This window comes from Callospermophilus lateralis, chromosome 9 (assembly GCF_048772815.1).
Source record: "Callospermophilus lateralis isolate mCalLat2 chromosome 9, mCalLat2.hap1, whole genome shotgun sequence".
In the NCBI taxonomy this organism is placed as follows: Eukaryota; Metazoa; Chordata; class Mammalia; order Rodentia; family Sciuridae; genus Callospermophilus; species Callospermophilus lateralis.
This window is the reverse complement of record NC_135313.1, coordinates 86,468,200-86,492,567: the sequence shown is the minus strand read 5'-3', so window position 1 is coordinate 86,492,567 and position 24,368 is coordinate 86,468,200. Positions and strand designations below refer to the sequence as shown.

The 24,368-nt window shown below is 33.2% G+C and overlaps 1 protein-coding gene across 1 annotated transcript in view; it reads right to left on the bottom strand.

Annotated features, from left to right (window-relative positions):
- Lrp1b (LDL receptor related protein 1B) overlaps positions 1-24,368 on the bottom strand; it is a 1,566,902-nt gene that overhangs the window by 602,256 nt on the left and 940,278 nt on the right. Inside the window, exons 26-29 of the mRNA XM_077110319.1 lie at positions 20,526-20,690; positions 20,033-20,277; positions 11,982-12,113; positions 10,451-10,678 (exon numbers count right to left, since the gene is read on the bottom strand). Coding sequence (XP_076966434.1) covers positions 10,451-10,678; positions 11,982-12,113; positions 20,033-20,277; positions 20,526-20,690 — 770 coding nt within the window. The remainder of the gene's footprint in view (positions 1-10,450; positions 10,679-11,981; positions 12,114-20,032; positions 20,278-20,525; positions 20,691-24,368) is intronic.

Here is a 24,368-nt window from a genome sequence, read left to right as displayed (position 1 = left end):
ACTGGCCTGAGCAATTAGACAGAGGAAAGAAATTAAAGGGATATACATAGGAAAAGAAGAATTCAAATTAGCACTATTTGCCAACTATATGATTTTATACCTAGAAAAAAAAAAAAGCTCCACTAGAAAACTTCTATCACTAGCAAATGAATTCAGCAAAGTAGCAGGATACAAAATCAACACCCATTAATCAAAGGCATTTCTGTATATAAGTGACAAATCCTCAGAAAGGAAAACTACCCCATTTGCAATAGTATTAAGAAGAAAAAAACATACTTGGGAATCAACTTAGCAAAAGAGGTGAAAGACCTGTATAATGAAAACTACAGAATATAAAAGAAATAAATTAAAGATTACCTTAGAAGATGGAAAGATCTACCTTATTCTTGGATAGGCAGAATTTATTTTATCAAAATGATCCTACTACCAAAAGCACTATACAGATTTAATGCAATTCTAATCAAAGTCCCAATGACATTTTTCATATAAATAGAAAAAGCAGTCATGAAATTCATCTGGAAAAATAAGAGATCTAGAATAGCTAAAGCAATCCTTAACAGGAAGAGTGAAGGAGGTAATATCACTATACCAGTCCTTAAACTATAATACAGAGCAGTAGTCACAAAAAACAGCATGGTGTTAGCACCAAAATAGATTTGTAGACCAATGGAACAGAATAGAGGACACAGTGACTAGCCTGTTAGGGTCTGTACACAAGTTGTAATGTTAGGGTCTGTAAACAAGTTGGGATGGCGCCTGGCATTTTGCCAGGGGGAGTGGTTGGAGTGGTTTGTAAGGTAGCGCCAGGAGCCATTAAGTGTGGAGATTCCTTATTGGTTGACTGCTGTATCTAGTTTATGTTAATTAAGATAAGCTGTGTGTAATGTATATATACCCATCCTGTCCTACAATAAACGGGTCCCACTCCTGCTGTATCAATGTACACAAGTTGCACGTCACCTCCCGGTTATTTTGCTACAGCTGGACTGTGGCACTAGCCCACATAATTACAGTTATTTTATATTTGACAAAGGCACACCAAAAACATACATTGGAGGAAAGATAGCCTCCTCAACAAATGGTGCTGGGAAAATTGGAAATCCATATTCGATAAAATGAAATTAAACCCCTATCTCTCACCATGCACAGAACTGAACTCAAAGTGGATGAAGGACCTAGGAATTAAACCAGAGACACTGCATCTATGAGAAGAAAAATTAGGCTCAAATCTCCATCATGTCAGATTAGGCCCCAACTTCCTCAATAAGCCTCCTATAAAACAAGAATTAATATCAAGAATTCATATCAAGAATTCATATCAAGAATTAATATCAAGAATCAATAAGTGGAATGGAGTCAAACTAAAATGTTTCTTCTCAGCAAAAGAAACAGTAAGGTGAATAGAGGGTCCATTAATTGGGAACAAATTCTTACCACACACTTATCAGATAGAACATTAATCTCTAGAATATATAAGGAACTCAAAAATCTTAACACCAAAAAAAAAAATAACCCAATCAATAAATGGACCAAGGAACTGAACAGACCCTTCTCAGAAGAAGATGTACAATCAACAAATATATGAAAAAAAATGTTCAACATCTCTAGCAATTAGAAAAATGAAAATCAAAACTAACATTTCATCTCTCTCCAGTCAAGTGTTGGCGAGGATGTGGGGAAAAAGGCACACTCATACATTGCTGGTGGGACTGCAAATTGGTGCAGCCAATATGAAAAGCATTATGGAGAATCTTTGGAAAACTAGGAATGGAACCACCATTTGATCCAGCTATCCCACTCCTTAGTCTATACCCAAAGGACTTATAAACAGCATATTACAGGGACTCAGCCACATCAATGTTTATTGCATCACAATTCACAATAGCTAAACTGTGGAACCAACTTAGATGCCCTTCAGTAGATGAATGGATAAAGAAAATGTAGTATACATACACAATGGAATATTATTCAGCATTTTAAAAGTGAATAAAATCATGGCATTTGCAGGTAAATGGATGAAGTTGGAGAACGTAATGCCAAGTGAAACTAGCCAACCCCCACCAAAACCAAATGCTGAATGATTTCTCTGATTTAAGGTTGCTGATTCATAATATGCTGTGGAGGAGGGAAGGGATGGGAGGATTAAATGAGCTCTAGATAGGGCAAAGGAAAGGGGAAAAGTGGAGGGACTGGAAGGGAGGAAGAATAGGGGTAGGAAAGATGGTGGAATGTGATGGTCATCATTACCCTAAGTACACGTAAAAAGGCATGAAGGATGTGACTCTACTTTGTATACAACCAGAGATATGAAAAATTGGACTTTATATGTGTACTATGAATTATAATGCATTCTGTTGTCATACATTACAAATCAAAATTTTAAAAATATATTAAAAACAAATTAATGAATATAAATGTTAAATTTTAAAAAAGCAATTTAAAACTTTTCAAAAAAATTATTTTTACAGTCCTTTCCCTAGGTACAAAACCAAAGCAGGATTTGTGAGTAGTTCTGTACTTGGACAAGAGATTACTAGCTTAAAAACCAAATATCCACTGATCAGATAGCTATGAGAGAAATAAAATTAAATTGATTTCTTATTAATAATGCCTAGCTTTTTCTCCATTGATAGCAAATTTCACTCCTCTATGGAAAAAGAAACTGCTCAGTCCAGGCCCTCCCTCATAATTCCCATAGTAAGTTCATTATCATAAAAGGTTCAAACAAGAAAAAAATAAATAAAAAGAAAAAAAGAAAAAGAAAACACACAGGAATAAATGAAACAGAAAACTAATAGTAAGTAGAAAAATAAACAGTAAGTTTAAACCTACAAAATTTTCATATTTATAAATTTTTATATGTAGGATTAAGAAATATGAATAGAATTTTAAAAAGTAAAAGGTGTTTCAGAATAATAATAAATTTTCAATAAATTCTTTTAAAATATAAATCAGAGTCAAAATATAACTTATAGTATTAAGAAGTTACTCATTGATATAGTGATCAGTAGTTTAGATACTGTTCAATCAGCGAACTTCCAGACAATAAGAAAGAAGGTAACTTGAATTATTGCAGAGATAAGAGAAGACCCAGGTAGCTGAATTATAGAATGAATGTTGTAGCGTATCTAAGCAGGGTATATCAAAGACAGAGTAGGGAGATGAAGTTAAACAAAATTGAGATAATATTTGTGGCTTTTTCCCTTGAACTCATGAAAGACAAAAATCTAAAAAGAGGCACAATAGATTTAAGGGGGTGAAATAAAAATAAGCATTTTTAAAAATAAAAATGTAAGGAGAAAAAAAATGTAAGAAGGACAAAGGACAACTGTTATAAGCAGCAAGAGAGCAAAGACTCATCACCAAAAAAAAAAAAAAAGGCATTTAGATAAATATGAGGATTCTCATACACTAATGGAAGCCAAAAGATGGTGGAATAATACCTGCAAAGAGGCAGAGAAAATAACTTTTGATTTGGAAGATTGTAATCAACAAAATTACCCTTCAAACTACAATTCAACAACAAAAACTGATTTAAAAATGGGCAAAAGACTTGAACAGATATTCCTCCAAAGTGAACACTGAAACATCCATTTACTATCTATCTGTGTTTTGCATCAGGGAAATGTAAATCAAAACTACAATGATCACTTTAGTAAGAATGACCATTACCCAAAACACCAAATATAACAGGAAACATTTGCACACTTTTGGTGGGAGCACAAATTAGACTAGGTATTATGAAGAACTGTACAGAAATTCCTGAACAAATGAAAAACAGAACTATAATATGACAATAATCCCACTTCTGATTACATATCCAAAGGAAATGAAATGTTATGTTGAATAGACATCTGCATTACCATGTTCATTGCAACATTATTCACAATAGCCAAGAAATGGAAACAGCCTGAGTGTCCATCAACTGATAAATGGATAAAGAAAATTTGGTACATATGAACAATGTAATACTATTCAACCATAAAAAAAGGATAAATCTTGTCATTTGCAACATGGATGGAACTAGAGATCAATACAATAAGTAAAACAAATCATGCATGAAAAAGACAAGTACAATTTAATGTCACTCCTATGTAGAATATACAAACAAAAAAATTGATCTCATGGAAGTTGAGAATTGAACAGTGGTTAAGGAGGCTCATATATGGATACTAATTATAATTAGATGTGACTAAGAAGTTTCTGGTGTGTTATTGCACAGTAGTATTTTTATAGGTGACAATAATAATGCATTATATAATTCATAACACTAGAAAAATGATTTCAAGTATTTTTATTACAAAGGAATGACAAATGATTTGGGATATAGATATGTATAATATGATTTAAATGAAACATGATATACACATACTTCAAGATATCACATGGTACCCTATAAATGTGTATGGATTTTGTGTGTTTTGTGTATGGATTTTGTGTGTTTAAGATTTTTAAAATTTAAAATGCACCTAAGAAAACAATTGGTGAATTTGAGGAGAAATTGGAAGCCTTACATGCTGATAGTGGTGATATAAAATAATGCACCCACTGTGCAAACAGAATGGTGCTTCTCTGTCCTCAAAAAGAGAATTACAAATGATTGGCAATTCTAATTTTGAGTATATACACCAAAAGAGTTGAAGACAGAGTCTTAAGTAAGCAGATGTATTGCCATGTTGAAGCAAAATTATTCCCAGTAGCAAAACTTGAAGCAGCCAAACTGTCCATGATGTCCATGGATGGATGAACAAACATGGCACACACACAGCATAATACTATTCAGCCTTAAAAAGGAAGGGAAATCTGGCACATGCTACAACATGGAGAAACTTTGGAGACCTTATGCTAAGTGAAATAAGCCAGTCACAAAAGACAAATGTTGTATGATTTCACTCATATGAGGTACCCAGAATACTTAGAGAATGGCAATTGCTAGAGGTTGGTGGGAGGAAGACATGGAGAGTTTAGTTTAATAATCATAGTTCTAGATTTGCAAGATGAAAAGATTTCTGGAGAGTGAGTACATAATGTAAATATCCCTGATAGAATGTATAACATGGTGTGAATTAAAAAAAAAAAATCTCACGGAATAAAACAAAGTAGCATACTTATATTTCTGAACTAAAATATAAAGAATAAACACGAAGTGTGGACTGTCCACCCAGCAACTGTAAATCCATAAATCCATCCAATGTCAAGGATGTGTATGGTTGTTGTCTGCTTTTCCTTTCTTTCTCTCTTTCTTTCTCTTTCTCTCTCTCTCTCTCTCTTAATCACAGATGTTGAAAAAAAACATCTGTGATGTTCTTGCACCAAAAAGCTTCCCGAGTGAAAATGAAAATTGAAAATTCTGCTCAGAGATAAGCAAAACAACAGATGTTCCCTATCAAAACTTTCTACTTTAATTCAAGGCCTGTTTCCAAAATCTAGATCTCACTGTTATTACTGACCTGCTTTCATTTCTTTCATTCTCTCTGTACAAATTTTCAGAATTGTGTTTATATTCAAGCATTGTTATTACTGGGTACAACTAAATATAGTATCTTACAACATAGAGGGTATGAATCTTTGCTACTCACTGACAAGATAATTATTGGCATAAGTGGATAACATTTCAAATATGAATGGATATCTACTCCCAAATAGGTTTAGTTAGATTTAACCTAGCATTCAGAATTACATTTTATGTAGTAACAATGTGACCATAACATCTTGGGTTAAAATGGTCTATACATTTGTAGGTAAAAACAAAACACATGACTGTGTGATGTTTCCTACAACATGAGACAGTATTCTTTACATAAATAAACAGCTATATTTCCAATTATAATTATCTTTCCTTTTACCCATTTTAACTTTCTGCTTAACTCAACCTAATAATCCTGATAACTCGGACAGTAGGTTAGTATTAAAAAGATACTTGCTCAAGCAATTATACTTACCCAAAGTAGTCCTTACTTTCATTTTTCAAGTAGTGCTTTAAAATACACATGAGTTGACCTTTCCAATAAGAATGAGATTCTGTTGACAGTGGCCTAGAATCTCATAAAATTGCCAAAATGGCCCTAAAAGCTTATCCTCATATTTCAGAAAAATCAGCCAAAGCCTGGGCAAGAGGGTGCACTAACCTGGGTACTTCACCAGGATGCTATTAGGTCACCTCTGCAGAGATGGCCAGGTGTATGTGAAGTGAATGGCAGGAAGGAATACTATACACTAACCATGTAGTTATAATAAACCTCTTTCTCCAACATGCTAATGTTCCTAATTTGTAAACGAAAAGGACACTGAAGGAAAAAGAGTACAACCTGGGAACCAAAAAATCTGAGACCAAATTTGGATGCAAAAGAGTTCTGGTATTTCCAAGAATAGCAAACCTGAACCAAATTCTTCTTCATCTATCAAATGAGAAAGCAATCTATACCTCAAAGTATCCTATAAGGAATAAATGTTACATAAAATAAAATAAAGACATTGTGAATAAAAATGTGAAAGGCCAACACTGATATTGCTGGTTTATATTAGGAATTTAAAGGTAGGCTAATGTATTTCTTTTTTCTCAATGTGTTACTTACAAGCAGTACTTTTTAATTTGGGGGAAGGATCTTTTATTTAATAAAGTATAATTCTGAATAGTACATGAATACTAGAAGGGAAAGGACAATTGAGTTTGTGGAAATACTTAATAGGACAACACCCACAGGTGATGCAATTAGTCACCAGTGACTAGGATGAAGTTCCAAACCCTCTTACTGTAGAGTAACAAATATGACAAAGTCTCGAAAGATGTGGCCCAGAGAGAACATTTGCCTCCATCAATTTTTCACTTTCACTTTGAGGCATAATTTTAGCTTCTGGGTATTTGTGGGTTTTTTTCATCTGCTAAATGAAAATAATTCATTCATAATAAAAGATTTGTATAGATTAAATAAGAGAATGGAAACATCACATTAATGACATAGAATTCTGCATCACATCAGATCAGTAAGCCCAAGAACATCAATGACTGAAAAATATTTGGATCACATAGTGAGATAAGTAGAAAAATAATTGCCACTAGAGGACAAAACTTCAGTCCAGTAACAAGAACTCTGTCTTCAATTCTTAGCGTTATATTTTTCTTAGCATAAAATAACCTTTTTTTTTAAAAAAGGAAATAATACATATGTGTGTGTATGTATGTATGTATGTATGTATGTTGTATGTTATAATTTAGATATGAGTTGCCCCAAAAAAGCTCATAAGAAAATGCAAGGAATTTCAGAGGTGAAATGACTGGGCTATGAGAGCCATAAGTAATCAGTACATTAATCCACAGGTAAGGATTAACTGGGTGCTAACTATAGACAGGTAGGGTTTGGCTGGAGAAGATGGGTCAATGGGGGCATGCCTTTGGGGTATATATTTTGTCCCTGGTGAGTGGAGTTCTCTCTGCTTTCTCTTGCCATGTCCTGATCTTCTTTCCTTCCATCAGATGTTCTGCATCACCTCAGGCCCAGAGCAAAGGAGTCAACCATCTATGGACTGAGACTTATGAAATCTTGAGCACCAAATAAACTATTGTTCCTTAAAAATTGTTCCTCTCTGGACTTTTGGTCTCAAAGATAGAAAAGCTGACTAAAACAGTATGTTTGTATGTACACACCACATTTATTTCTTGTTGTTAAATTATGCAATGAATGTGCCTGTAGTCATGTATTAGGATTTGTCCTCATAAATGAATTGGACCTGCTTCAAGCTGCTTACAGCAAATAAATCAAGTGGACGATACATGAATTAAACATTGCTCATAGTTTCAGGATATGGATAATGGTTAGGTAAGCAACTATTCCTCCATCCCTTCAGAATGCCTGAACCAATCAGTATTTCCCTCAGAAAATGATCCCCTTGGGAAGAAAATAGTGGGAGATAGTTGCAACAAAGGATGCATTAGGAGCTCACTTCACATTAACTGAGACGATGGAAGATTAAATAAAGTTTCACAAGAAACAGTCCTAGAGAGAGAGAAAACGGCTAAAGGAGAAAATACAGAGGTCAACAATGTAAGAAGTAGGAGCATGGTCTCCAGAGAGTCAGTCATAGCACCTCATAGATAAAAGGATAAAATAGAGTACAATTACTGTGGGATTTGAGATGCTTTGATGAGCTCAGAAGCTGAACTGTCAAAAGTTCTTCTCAAGTTTTGTTGCTAATGGAAAGGTGTATCAATCCTTAACAGGGTTTCACTACGGAAGAAGAAGGCTACAACATTCATCCTGTGAAGCAAGCCAGAAATGAAGGAGGTATCCTTGATGAGGCCTGTCCCTCCACTTTCAGGTCCAATTGTTCATTAAGATCCTCTGTATTTGTGCTCTTTGATATCTCTAGAGTCTCTCCCTAGACCAAGTTTCTATCATCTCTTTCCAGTACCACTGCAGCAGCAGACAGCCTGTCTTCCAGAGCATGTGGTATACCTCTCTCAAACCAGAACATCATATTAGACGTAGTAGCTACAGTGACCTTTCACAAGCAAAGCAAATGCATGCGCCACCCTCTTTAAAACACCTCCTTAATTACACTATTTAAAATCAACAACTTGTTCTAAGATTGACATCATTTGTTTTCTACTTCACCAGCTCCTTCAACTTATATGGGTAAATCCCACTCATTCTGCACTTTGTATTCTTCATTCCATATTAGTTCCCCTTCAATATATTCCCATATTCTAATATTTTCAAAATGATTGAATTAATGATTACTTATATGGATGAGTATATGTGTTAAATACTAGTGATAAAATATTAGTGCTAAAATTTTGGTTAACTTGTAAATTGTCTGCTAAATGGAAATAAATCGTTATGATTTTTCTCAAAGATAAACTAACCAAACACTGCAACTGTATAGAGAAAATTGTCCCCACACACTTTTTGCATAATCTTCATCTATACACAATTCAGAGAGCCTTTGTCAAAGTATTTTATATTCATGATAAAGTTGCTTGGTTATTTCCTGTTATATTGTGATAAAATGTTTGTGGGAGGTCCACCTAATTTATTATCCTTTTACTGGTCTTTCAAGGAGTTTAATTGCTTTCAATCAGGCATTATTATATGCCCACACATACCTTGTAAAAAAAAAATCCACCACAAAGAAGAAATATTTTCATTATTTTTTTTTATAAAAACTCCCTTCTTTGAGCAAGTTTTTAAATTATTATTTGAATAAGCTTATAACCAAGTCATTCAGGAAGCTGCTTTAACAATACTAACCTTAGGTCAATTAGCCTAAATACAAGAGTACTTTAGTAGTCCAATAAAGTACTGCTCAGATTTAACAGTGGCACTCAAGCTACCCCTCTAGTATTCCATATAAAATCTTTTGAAAGAGACTCTGAATTCAAAACTTATCCTTCTTATTTCTTTCATTAAGAAGTTGATCATTGCTAAAATGATTTTACATTTGATTTTATATTTTCAGAGTACTTCAAAGCATTAAGTGACCTGGTAAATCGACATGGATTGCAACACTTTCTTCCATTCCTCTCTAAATCCCTGGAGAAACTGTGCCTTGTTTGTATTTGCAGTGATAGCAAACAGTAGGTACTCATTTAATCATAATATGCCAAAACATAAGCAAATATTAGAATAATTCAATGCTAAATATTTATAGTACAGGCATAGCATTTACATGTATGTCTTACTTAATTTATACTTTCTTTTTGTACCAGCGATTGAATCCAGGATCACTTAACCACTGAGTCACATCTCTAGTCCATTTTTAAACTTTGTTTAAAAAATTTGAGACAGAGTCTATGTTGCTTAGGGCTTCCTTCACTAAATTGCTAAGGGTGATTTTGAACTAACAATCCTCCAACCTCAGCCTCCTGAACAGCAGGGGTTATGGGTATAAGCCACCACACTTGGCTTTAGCTATGCTTTCTGTGACTAGGAAAAGTAATATATATTTTTAAAAGTTAGTTCAGCATTTACAAAGGAACTATGATTCAACATGCTGGGTCAGGAGATGGGTAGGAACAATTTTCCTGTCTTATTTGCATAGTTGCTTTCCATATAAATATGCACAAGGAGAACTTTATAAACTTTATAAACTTAAGTCAGAAGAGGAAATCAGTCCTTCCCAATATCTTCTATTACCTCTGTAAAATTGTACACCCATCAGCAAAAGTCTTTAAATCCGTTCATTTAGATATCTCTAAATTTTAAGATTATTCTGAAATTTTTTTTCTTCTCATGAAAGCAAATTTGTAGTTATCAGTCTGCTGTGTGCCATTTAATTAGAGCATTCTACAATTATAGAATGGAACATGTTACTGAATCTCTGAATAATCAATTCCAACTTTTAATTAACACTATAGAGTAGAACAATATGGAAAGAACATTAAAAAAAGACTTGTGATAATTATAAGTTGAATAATACACACTTTCACACTTATAATCTGCACATCTTTTACCTCTTGAAATAACAGTTTCTAATCCAGTTCCATTAATAAAAGCCCGTTTGATGGTTTGGGTTTTGATATCAGTCCAGTATAAACGTTCTTCAGAGGCATCAAAGTCTATCACAGTAACATCATCAATATCAGGGACTGTAAAGGCCGTGATAAAGTTAAAATATGGATTGTCGATATCTACTCCTCTGATTTCAGAGCGCCTTGCGTAAAGGAGAAATTTTTTCATTTCTAGAAAAGGAATAGAAATGGAATGTTTTTCTCATACACAGTTGACAAATTTGAAAAAGACTAGAAATTCTAAGGTATTACTTTTTAAATAAATTACACAGTTTTAAAACCAAAAATAATAACAAATATTTGATAAAAACATTAATGCAGAAAACATTTATGTTCTAAATTAAGGTACTCAATAGAAACAAAGAAAGAAACAAATTACAATCCTTCAGTTATCATTATTTAGCTAGAAATGCCAAGAAATGCTCATAATTGACCTGATTTTAAAATTTCAATCAAACTTCTTAAAATACATAAAGGCTATAAATTTTTAAAAAACACATTTTTATATGGTTATTACAATATTTCATTGCATTGAATGTTTTTTGAAATAATTTATAAACATTTTTTCCTCAATTGTCACTCAATAAAATAAAATTAGTCATTGCTTTCAAAAATCCTTTTTATGGTTCCCCAATTAAAATTAGGGCTTAACAAATTCAAAGTACAGTTTTATTGTAAGCTTTTGTAAATTTTAAGTAGCTAACACTGTGAGGGGCTGAATCATTTTTACTTCCAAAGTTATTTTTCTTGTACTGAGTCAAATAGAAATAGGAGTTACCAATGGTCAATTTTGTTTTCCTCTATGAGTTATTAATATTTGAGATACATTATTATTATATGAAATTAAAGCCACGTGTACCTAAAGTCCTGAATTAAGTTTTGATGAATAATTCTCTTTTCTTCCCTTAATATTAAGTAATTGCTTTACAAATAAATAAGAATTATTAACAAAAAATGCTCTCATTTTTATTCACAAATATCATGTTTTGACTTAAATATTTTAAAAAAACTTTTCCATGTTATGTATTTTACTTCATTTTATACCTTTCAGGTTAATAATCCTCTACAAAATGATGCTAAAGTGACTTTCAAATAAGAGCAGGAGATTAAAGCTGTTAAGTACTTCTTTGTTATGCAGGTTACTTACATCATCATTTTCTTATAATGCACTTTTACTTACCAAATCGCCCTGCTTTGCAGAGATAAATTCTGCTAACACACCAAATAAGAAAGTAGCAAGAAAAAAAATGAATAAGGTAATAAATAGCAAAGTGCAACATTTCACACATTTTAAAAATTTGTCACTCTCTCCAAAAGTAGATGAATCATCAATAGTGGCTGAAAATAGCAACAACTAAAAAACTAAATTTTTTTTTAAGATGTTAAAATCCTCTTCTACTTTCCTCTGAGTAAAATTTAATATACTTTGAGAGAATTCAATTTGGATTTTAGGTAAGAACTGTATGAAATTTACCATAGCAGGTCTTCTTGTCTGAGGAAAGCTTCATCAGGTGGGGGCAGGCACAAGCGGCACTCCTATTATGATTGATCAGACACATGTGAGAGCAGGGCCCTTTGCCTTCATTAGCTGCACAAGGATTGGGAGCTGTAATTACACAGTGAAATATTAACAGTGAAGATGGAAGAATGTATTAGGGAACCTCTGAGGTTGACAGGGGGGTTATTCACTTCATGATTCAAGGTAAAGTTTCCCATGTAACACCCATTACTAGGGTGATTAATATGACGATAATAGGCAATCACACACAGCTGTTACCTTACTAAAAACATTTTTCCCCCTCAAAGATAACAAGAAAGACAATTTCCTTAATTTCCTCTAAGATAAAGAGCCTTAGATGCAAAGGCTTTCAAAGGTTTTGGTCGGACAATCAGGAATAATTACTAAATCTCATATTTAATAAACTCACGTAGACTATAAAATAACCTGGTCATTAAGAGTTTCAATGAATGCTATTATTTTCCTAATCTCCCTTTTTGCAGTAGCATAAAACTCCCACAACTTTCGTAGGAAACTGCTCTTACATATACACCCTTACTTCAAGTCCCTTTTTTATTATGATCTATTTTTCTGTATCAACTGATTTTATAATGAAGTTTGCCCCATACACATACTTGCTAAATTTCATTGTATAAATAACTCATAATATTTTTAAATTTATCATGGGATATCAAATTTTCAGTTCCAGGTCATGGTCTTATTGTTTTGTGTTTCTTGTTCTATCTTGACTATTGAATAAGATTTTACTTTCAATTAACCCATAACTACTTTTTCTCCCCTGTGGTGCTGAGGATTGAACCCAGGGCCTTGTGCATGTGAGGCAAGTACTCTACCAAATGACCTATATCCCCACCCCCCAAATAACTGCCCTTTAACCTTATTTTTAAAAGCCTGTTTAGTAAAGTAAGGTGTTTTTTTAGTACTGAGCTACTAAATTGAAGGAAGAAAAAATAGACCTTCAGACCTCACTAGGAATATTTCAGTTTTGACTAATGAATGTTATCTTTTTAACAGGTAGACCTGTTGCTCTGAGAAGTGACAGGGTTCAGGACATGCTACCCCCAAATATCTCACCTTGCCATATTGAAAAACAGCAGAGGCAGAGAGGTCTCTCTGACCTTCTCCTCATCCTTCTTTCCTGAGGCAGGTCACAAAAACTATAAAGGATTTCTGACTTTTCCCTGAAGCAGTTGATGAGAATCTCATGTATGAATTGCGCTCCACATACCCAGAGGAAACAAAGAAGTATATCCTCATTTCTGAAAAGGCCTCAGAAAAGAATCTGAACAAACAGGCTTTCCTAGGTTCCCCCCTAGCTTATTACCATTAGCTCTAAACACCTGTGTTTTATTTTAATTCTCCATAGCTGTTTACTGTTCATCAAACCTAGCATAAAAATACACAAATTTTACCCATTTCTTCGGGTTTTCATTTCTTCCTGAAGGATCCTTATCTATAAAACCTTGTATGAGACTGTGTTTTTCTCTTTTTAATCTTTTATTATAGTGATCTTAGCCAAGAACCTAGGATGGGTAGTGAAAAAGGATATCTTTCCTCTATGACAACAGTTACAGTTAGTCTTCTAAGGTTTTGAAACTTAAAAGAATAAAATTATCAAGGAGCTATGACTTTAGAGGATATATGAAATAACTGAATTTGATAAATAATTAGTGTGGATTAGGCAATCTGTTGAACTCTCCACATCAAGATGATAAAAGTAATGTATCTCATTGCATTTGTAAAAAAGAACTCTATTCTTCTAAGAAGATCCATTAATTTAACAACAACAAAATATTAGCAAAAAGCAAAAAGTTGTCCTGGAGATTCCTTAGTGTGATTCACACAGAGAAAGCACCAAATAGTATGCTCTTTCTTACCATTTAGTTTTGTCTGTTGTAATTTGAGTCCCTAAGGGACTTAAGTTTCCCTAAACTATATTGCAGGAGAGGAGGTCAAAGAAGAGGTGAGGTTAGAGAACTATTAGGGTTACTCATGTCACAGGTAGCAAAAGAAAACTCAAATTTCCCCCCTCTTGAAAAAGATAAAAGAGAATAAAGAAGAAGAAGAACAAAAAAAGAATGAGGACTAAAGGATAGGAAAGCAAAAGAAAGGAGAAGAGATTGATTCAAAAACAATGATCCAGGAGATGATTCCTCTTAGGGAAATTAAAAGCAAAATTTATGACAACACAATGAAAGGTACTGAATTTCACTTTGTATATAATTGTTTTTAGCCTAGAATCATACCACCTCTTAGCATCCTACAATAATGACAAAACACATTTTTATAATTGAAGATATTAAAGATTATGCATAGAAAAATTGCATTGACTTTGTGAATAAGCATCTATATTAATAATAATACTGTAATGTATAAGTCATAATATTTGGTGCTTCACAGCTTGAAAAATTCTCAAAGAATTTTTACTTTCCCTTTTTATCTTTTCTCACTTTGAAATAATGGCAGCACAATTCACAATAGCTAAATTGTAGAACCAACCTAGATGCCCTTCAATAGATGAATGGATTAAAAATGTGGCATATATACACAATGGAATATTATTCAGCAATAAAAGAGAATAAAATCATGGCATTTGCAGGTAAATGGATGGAGTTAGAGAAGATAATGCCAAGTGAAGTTAGCCAATCCCCCAAAACCAAATACTGAATGTTTTCTCTCATAAAAGAGGCTGATTCATAGTGGGTAGGGAGTAGGAGTATGGGAGGAACAGACGAACTCTAGATAGGGCAAAGAGGTTGGAGGGGAAGAGAGGGGGCATGGGGTAATTCATGATTGTGGAATGTGATGATCATTATTATCCAAAGTACATGTATGAAGACACAAATTGGTATGAATATACTTTGAATACAACCAGAGATATGAAAAATTGTGCTCTATATGTGTAAAAGAATCATAATACATTCTGCTATCACATACAAATGAAAAATAGTAAAAATTTTAAAAAAAGAAATAATACTGTTAAATCTTTTAAAAATGTTCTTTCTAACATTCATTTGAATACAGTTGTCCATTCAAATTAGTAAATTAAGGAATTTGGCTTAAAATACTCACATTTGAACATAAGGCAGGGATTAACAGATGGTGCTCCCTGGTTCAAATTGAGTATGCTGATGTTTTTGTAAATAAAATTTTATTGACATATCCATATGCATTAGTTGCCATATTATCTAGGTCTGTTTTTACATTACATGGCAGAGTTGATTTGACCAGGTTCAGCAGAGATCACATGTCTCACAAAGGCTTATATTTATTACCTAACTCCACAGAAAAGGTTCACATACCCTTAATATAAAGTAATTAAATATTTCAAGAAAATTACCTGTTATGGTTTGGTTATAAAGTGCCCCCCAAAAGTTGATGTGTGACACAATGTAAGAAGATTCAGAGGTAATATCATAACATCTACAAACTAAACAGTGGAAAAATCCACTTGAATGGATTAACTTGGTGGTGACTATTTGGAGGTAGGGTGTGCCTAGAAGAAGCAAGTCACTGGAGACATTCCTTTGAGGTTTATATTTTGTCCCTGATAAACCGGACTCTCTCTGCTTCCTGTTTATCATGTCCTGAATAGCCTTCCTTTGCCATGCCCTTGCACTTTGAGGGCCTCACCTCAGGCCCAGAACAATGGAGTCAGCTGACCATGAACTGACCCTCTGAAACCCTAAACCAAAATAAAATTTTCCTTCTCTAAATTATTCTTTAGGTCTTTTTGTTATAGCAATGTAAAGCTGACTAAAGCAAATAATACTGAAATATCTAGTATAAATACAGAGGTGGTGAATTCCTATAAGACCAACAATGTTCCATTACATTTGGAAACAAGAGAAAGGGAAGGCTGACCTTTCAAAATAGAATGCTATATGCAGTCCTAATTGATGAAATGCAAATATACCTGGCAGCCTGGATTCACTGATAGTTTATATGGTCTAAACTCCAGGTGAACAAACAAATAATCTTAGAGGCCCCTGTAGCACTCTCCACCTTTTATTTACATGTTGTATAAATATTTACAAAAGACCAAACATGATGAAAAGAGCTGGTAGATGAGAGAAGACAAGACAAAGAACTCCTACCAAGTAGCTTAATTTTCTATACCTTAACTCTGTTCTCCATTCTCTCCAAGTCTCTGGTCACTGGTTTGTTTAATTAGATTCTCCATCTCCTCTCTCAGTTGGAACAGTAAACTTCTAACCACTTTCTTGATTTCTAATCTTTATCCATACATTTAGTTACCTTTCTAAAATACAGACTTGACTATATATCTGATTAGCCTGACAATTTTAGATAATTTCCCACTCTCTCGCTTACAAAGTCTCATCCTCATCTCCAACAGTTCTCCTATGATTCCTCAGCACCAGTCAGATTGGTACACCTGATACTCCCATTCACCCTCTAGTTCTTTATCCTAGTCCATTATGTTTACTTTTATTAAAGAAGTCACCAGTCTTCCAAGCAAACATTTTCAATTATCTTTCTCAACCATATTTAAGCATTTGTCAAGAATTGTCAGTTTCCCTAACACATGTTTCCATTTTCCCTATCCCTCCAACAAAAAGTGTTATTTCCTCATCTTTGAATGATGGGTATAGCCATGTAACTGGTACTCTGTGGTACAGCCCCAAATACACCACACTGTCTTTCTGAGATACTAACCTGTTTTCCAGCTTCAGTTACCAGTTTCCTTCTATATACATATTATGTACACACTCAAATGAATTCTTCATTGTTCCCTGAAAGCTTATAGCTTGTCTTTTTTACACATCCACCTCATCATTTTTTTCTCTTAGAATTTCATCAACATATTAACATTAACCTTCCTCATGGCATAGTTCAAATCCTTTCTCTGCCATGAAACATTTTTTAATGAAGCCAGAGTTGCTGATTTTTCTACTTTGGAATATTAGTTGTTATTACTGATGCTACAAAACTTAAGATCATTTACTGTTTAATGTCATATTTTGTGTTCATCTCCTTTCATTTCTTCTTTTTGCTTTCTTTCTTTTGGTGATGCAAAATTGACCTAGGGTCTCCTGCTTGTAAATATATGCACTATCATTGAGCTACAATCCCAGCCTGTGCTGTTTTCTAATTTGTGGCATATATGCATGTGCTTTATATCAATATATACTTATCTCTCTAACTAAAACATTGATTGGAATTCTTTTCTGGAAAAGGCCAGATAGTCAATATTTTCACTCTTGCATGCCTTATGCACTCAGCAGTAACTACTCAACTCTTTTCCCATAGCACAAAAGTAGACATGAGGAAATGGTTAAATGAATATCTGTGGCTACTCTCAAAGAAAAGTTTATTTATAAAACAGAGAGGGCTAAATTTAGACTGGGGGCTATAGTTTGTCAGTCTGAGCTAGACATATTATACTGGTAGGAACTATGACTTATATATACATAAATTATTTTTTCTTAAAATTTCTATGATGAAGATTATTGTCAGTCTTAAGAACATTTTAATTCATATGCCTGCTCATGAATGCATGTTAGTATATGCTCCAAAATGGCAGCAATCTGAAAATTAGGAAAGTGAATTAATCTTCTAAAGCATGGCTGTAGGTAAAAAAGATCCAATGATGCATAACTATAATATTTTAAAGGAGAACCAAATGTTAATTATGCAATCCCACAAGACTGATGTGTACTCTGTGAAGAAAATAACATCATTAAAGATAATTTCTTATTTCACGCAACCTATGTTTAATTACAGTCCATTTCTCATCAGGAAAAATTAAACATTTTAAAGCCAAACAATTGGTTTATCGAGTAAATTCAAACAAAATATATGCAAATGTTGATGTGATATAAAATATGTATGATATTTATTTCCCTAATATAGGTAAGTTCAAAGGAAAAGAATGCCAGAATCTAATTTGTTAGATGAGAAGAAGATTTTTCTCCATCCAATGTAGACATTTTTTATATTAATAATGAAGCTTAATGAACTTGTTGGTAAACAAATAATTACTAATATAAAGTAATTTACTCATATTAGCAATTTTCCTTTAGAAATGGATTTAATATTTGAAAAGAATAAAATTTTTAGAAGAACTTTGCAATTAAAAACTAATCTCTTGGGTTGGGAGGTGGCTCAAGTGTAGCGTGCTCGCCTGGCACGCGCGGGTTGCTGGGTTCGAACCTCAGCACCACATAAAAATAAAATAAAATGTTGTGTCCACTGAAAACTAACTAACTAAATAAATATTAAAAAAATTCTCTCTCTCTCTGTCTCTCTAAAAAAAAACTAATCTCAATTCTTGTTTTCAGGAATTTGATGCAAACATCATCATACGAGAGTTTTGATATTTGACAATGGAAAATTCAAGTGCATTTCTTTATTTATTTCTTTATTTACTTACATTCTTACTGTTTTGAGACTCAAATCAAGAGCTGTGCACATGCCAAATACTTGAACACAAATCTACACCCCCTTGCTCTGATTCCTTATTTAAAACATATACATAAAAGAAAATATGTGCAAGTAAAGGATGTTCTTATTACTTTATTTTTGCCAGATTTCAGTAATACTAGGTATGATGCAGCAGCTATTTTCATCACATTATGCCATATTTTATGGATTAATTTTATAATGTATTCAAATTTTATGAAACATAAAAAATGCCTAAAACTCTTATCTGATCTTCCAAAGATATCTATACACACAGGGATAATTTTATAATGTGAAAATTACTATTTCTATTTATTTTTGCACAATTCTTTTAAAAGTTTGAAAATAAGCAAGTACTATCATTTTATAGGTGAAGTGACTCCTAAAATACTGATAAATTTCCAGTCATTCTAAAGGAGTAACTTGTCTTTCTGGTATCTTTATTTGTTGTTTGTTTCACTTCTTATGCATTTTGAAAGAAGCAACACTTTTGACAAGGAAGTTTCCTCCATCATTATAGTGAATTTTAGCATTTAAAGATAGGATATATGTCAAATTAAATAAGTGTCCTACCAAGAGTATACAGATATATATGAAATAAGAGGCCAAGGACCTGACTCAGTGGTAGAATTCTTGCATACAAAGTGAGAGACCCTGAATTTATTTTCTAGCAGAAGGAATGAAGGTGAGGGAAGGGAAGGGGAGGGGAGGGGAGGAAAGAAGGACAGTGTGGGAGAGAAAGAGAGGAGGGAGGAAGGAAATACTATACAGTGGGGAGAACCATATTTTTAAGCATAAGTAATGTACATGCTAATAAATAAATGTGTATATGAATATGAATATGTATGAGATTGGAGAAAAATATGGTTGATCTGAAGCTTGTTAGTTCTTGACAGAATGAACAATAGAAGGTAACAATTTATATAGCCTGCATATTTTTGTAACTCTCCTCCACCATGTTATTTCAAATGGCAATGGTATTCCAAAAAGGAAAATAATAAATTTGAGATTTGTGAAAAGAACATTGGCAAGAATAGTGAAGGAGACAAAACCACAAATCCAAGAAGGAGATTGCTATTGAATCAATAGATGGGATTCATGGGGAAAGGAAACAACACAGTCATCAACTCACTTCTCTTGAAATGGAGGAACTCAAGGAAACAGTACATTCCTTCTCATAAATCATTCTCTACTCTCAGTGGCTATGAGTGTGTGTGGGGAGCATTGATATGTCCTTGGTGTTCTCTAATATTGACTGGTCATTAGATTCCAAACTCAGAGACTTTATACAACACCCAACAATGTTTTTGTGATGCAGTGGTGGTGACTAACAATTGGAGGACTTAGTGTAAAAATCTTTAGTTTTTAAAACTTGCCTATTTATTTCTTTGTGAAGAAAAGTAGAAAGAGAAAGAGAAGAATCCTGATCTAATATAAATAAAGGCTGAAATCACTTCCATCTCAGTATACACACACATATAATATTAATTGTTGTTAACTTCCAAAAGTTATTTTAGAGCTCACATATTATGTAATAAATATGAAAATACTTTCTAGGTGGTAAACATGTGACATGCACTTACCCTGTGGCTGTCGACTGGGATGATATATCTGAAGGTCAAAAGGCTGTGCACTGGTTTTCTGAATCACACTGACATTCTGTCCTGTCCATTTATTGGCTTTGGACAATGTGTTGGTTCTCCAATCTGTCCAATAGACCTCACTCCCATATAGAGACACAGCAAAGGGATGAGAAAGGTATTCATGGCCTCGGATGATTTCTATCATGTTCGTTCCATCATAAAGGGCTGAGTAGATAGCATCTGACCTAGAGAAATGTAAATATATCAGTAGTTGATCAAAGCTCAAATAATCCAATAATATAATCATGTAATTCAAACAAATGACAGTAAATATTCTGTGAATATTTTATGGACCTGTATCTGACTTGTCTAAATTTTTGATACTCACTAATTTTAATGTCTCTACATAACTGTACATTAGAGCACTTATCAATATTGTTAATATTATATGAGGAGAGTTAAAGAAAATATAGAAAAGAGATCATTTTTAAACCTGGCATCTGTCCAAACTATCCTTTTCTCAAAGTGGTCCACAGTTAGTCCATTAGGCCAAGCCCCAGTTTTCATGTCTTTGTAGATTGTTTTTCTTCCAGCACCACTCATAGAGGCAGATTCGATGCGAGGAAAATTGGCATCCCAATCTGTCCAGAAAAGAATTCTGAAGAAAAAGAAATAATGCTATTGTTTCAGTCAGCCATTTCCCAAATACTAAGTGAATACCTACTATATACTCAGCACTTGGTAAGTGAAAAATCACAGGAGAAATAGTGTAATATCTCACCTAGAGGCTTAGTATTCACAGCAAGATACACACTAAATCCATTCATCAATATAGAATTACAACCTGTAAAATATTTTGAAGGATAAAACTGCTATGAGAGAGAATGGAAGTCAAGTGCCAACTTACAGTTGGCAATCAAGGAGAAGCACTTTCATGGGCTCATGTTATGATGGTCTCTTTTTTGCCTCTGAGGAGGTGATATTTTGAAACTCACTATGGGTTAAGAACTTTAGAAATAATTACAGATTCATGGACAGTTTTGGCCATGGAATACCTGAATAAATTAAACTGCTGGGAAAGAATAAAAGTGAACGGTAACATCCCAAAAGATGAAGTTTTAATTAATAATGTTGAAATTGGGTAAGGGATACAAGAGAGCTTACTATCCTTCTCATTTGTGTATTTGATCATTTCTATAATCAAAGTTTAAGCATAAATGCTTTAAAATAAAATAGACAAAATATATTTTAAAATGTTCATGAAGGCATTTATAAAAGGTTATTATTGGTTGTTGTTTTTTTTCCTGAAAAAATGAAAGTCTACTAAAAAGATCGTTTTGGATGAAAAAAATAGTAGTTATCTGGAAACATTAGTATTATTTAATTTATATGTAAAAATAACCTCCAAGTAATATAATGTGGTGCCATTTAAATACAAAGTACAACAATGGTTAATCAGTATAAGACTGATAGGCTCTTCAATTAAGTGGTTAAAATGTCTTTCTTGAAATCAATGAAAGTGAAATGGTCTCACTATAAATGTAATTTTGTATGCACATATCTTTCATTGTCACCAGATCATTATTTGTCAGCTTTTCTTTAAAATAGCTTCAGAAAATATAATTTAAAATAGAAATAAACACCAACATAGCATCAATCAAATTTATGCTGAGAGCTTGATAAACAAAATTAAGTGGAGAAGCCTGTGAGTTTAAAAAAGGAAAAATAATCCATGAAAACAAGTTTAGTGAATTTTGAGAGTCATAGGTAGCCTCAGAGTAGTTGTGGAAGTGCCATACCAGATTTGGGTAAGACCAGTTCTCAACACTCTACAACGATAACATGAGACTCCTGAAGTATCTTTTCCCTGTATAATAAAAGAGGAATTATTGTCTCCCTATTTCTATTCAGTGAAGCCTCAGTTGAAAATTCAATTCATGTGTCAGTAGCCCTGCAGTTCTGCATTTTCTATACTTAGATTTCTCAGAAATAGGCACGTGGTCTTTAAAACATATTTTTTTCAAGTGGGGTGAAGAATATGGCTTGTGACACTTTGCAGCATTCTATACCTAAGTGAGCCCTTCATTTTTTCACTAAACATTCTGGAGTTAGTAGGCTTCTTCTATAGTGATCACGATGGTACTAATCTGTGAATAATTTGGGTAGGAAACTCTCAACACTTTATATAAAATAACATGTTCTAGAATTAGTTAGGCTAAAATATTCTTGATTTTGTCACAAGTCAGTGCATACAACCAATCTTAAGGGTTGAATTCAAGGATCATTGTTCCCTAAAATTCTAGGTACTTTTTGGCATCCTATACAATGAAGTATTTTAACAAAATCATTATTTGCTATTTCTTTCTTATTATATGGTTAAAATGTATTAGCATTTCAATAAGTGCATTATTTCCTTAAATATACAAAGACTGAATATCTCTTTGAACAGAACATATTGAAATGTTCAGCTACAATTGCTTTTTAAAAAGAAACTATAGTCCCAGGATTCTGCAGTTTCTGCAATCATGGGCTACTCTTGTGTTTGGATTAAATTGAATCAATGGACCATGAACAACTTGTACCATTACAGGCATGAAAAGGACATTATCATCTAGCAGGTCAAGCTGCAGAAGGTTAAAAGAAATGATCTTTGCAAAAGCAAAGAAATATTTATCTATAATCTTTGGGTCATCTAAAACCAACAATGGGTAGAAAACAGTTTTTTTATAGAATATTCCCAGATAAAATTAAAATGTTATTTAGATATCTCACTAATCTTCAATGACTAATTCTGCTTTAACCAGAGAAACTGTAATAGCAGAACCCATAACTGAAAACGAAATACTTGTAATACAGCAGGAAGATGCCAGGCAGTACCAGAGAATAAAGGCAATGAAAGTTCAAGAACTGACCTGAGTACCCTGCTGGTGCCTGCTACTCCCTAATAATAGCTTCATGTTTAAAAAGGATTCCTGTACTCTTTCAGGTCACCTTAGCAATAAGTGCAATATCTTACAACGGAATGAAAGAAAACTGTCTCCTCCCTAAGAGTCCCAATTTACCATCTTAGAACAGCTTGTCACTTGAGACACTGAGTCAAAATCTAAAACACTGAAGGAATATGGCATGAAGGCAATATGCTCTATTACATAGAAGGACGGTCAGTGGATTTGATACTAAGGAAGCAAAGTAGTTGATTGGAAATACTTCTTAAAGCTACAAGAATGCTTTAAGTAAGGTGTTCACATAAACTTCATATCTTAATCATGTCAATACTGTATAAAATAATTTTGTTAAAAAGTGTCTCAGAGCTCTTGATGGTTGTAGCAACTTCACAGGAACTAAGCATATTTCATGGGTCTCATGTTATGGTCGGTCTCTCTCTCTCTCTCTCTCTCTCTCTCTCTCTCTCTCTCTCTCTCTCTTTTCTCCCATGCTAAGGGAGCAAAGTGGCTAGCTGCAAACCTTTCTTTTCCTTTGTCATGGTAAACAGTTTATAGAATTTCCCATTAGCTGTCTTATACTGTACACTTTGTTCTTTAAAGTATATTTTTGAGTTCCTGTAAGTTATACATAAACAAAGTCCATACATGTGCATGTATTCATTTGTTTAAGAATCATTTATTGAGCACCATTATATATGCCAAGAGCTATGGTGGATTTCATAGACTTGGAAATAATTTCTCTCACCATGAGAAAAGCTTATAATTTAGTAGGAAAAATGATAGTATTTACACAAATTATACTTCTCAAAAATTATCCAGTACATTTCTCCTAAAATACAAACTTTCAAAAATAAGTTTAAATGCCTTTTTTGGAGCTCCTATCAATGCTGATTCACAGCTTCCTTATATATTTCATGAATAACTTGAGAAAAAAAACAAAAATCATACTCTTCTATTTTGCATAGCATGAAGGAAGTAACTGAATTTAAGTAAAATGATTATTCATTGTTCTTTTTCTTATGCTTAGTTTGACTTTGTTGTTAGTGTGTATCTATGTATGTGTGTTTGTATATGCATGGGTGTTTATTGTTCCTATGTTCTCAGTCTACCTTATGAAAGGCTCAATGTTTAAAATAATTTGAGAATGTTTTACTGAAATATCTAATAAACCAGAAACTACTGTAACATGTGCACTAATTTTGTAAATGTAATTGCTACAATAATGCTTTGAGGTGTTCACCTAAACTTCATATCTTAATCATGTCAATATTGTACAAAACAATTTTAATAATAAAAATCCTATCTAATCATGACAGCCAAATCGGTCAACCTTTCAATTAATTCTAAGACTAGAATGGTTTAGTACTATTACCTAAACTTTGGTCATGTAT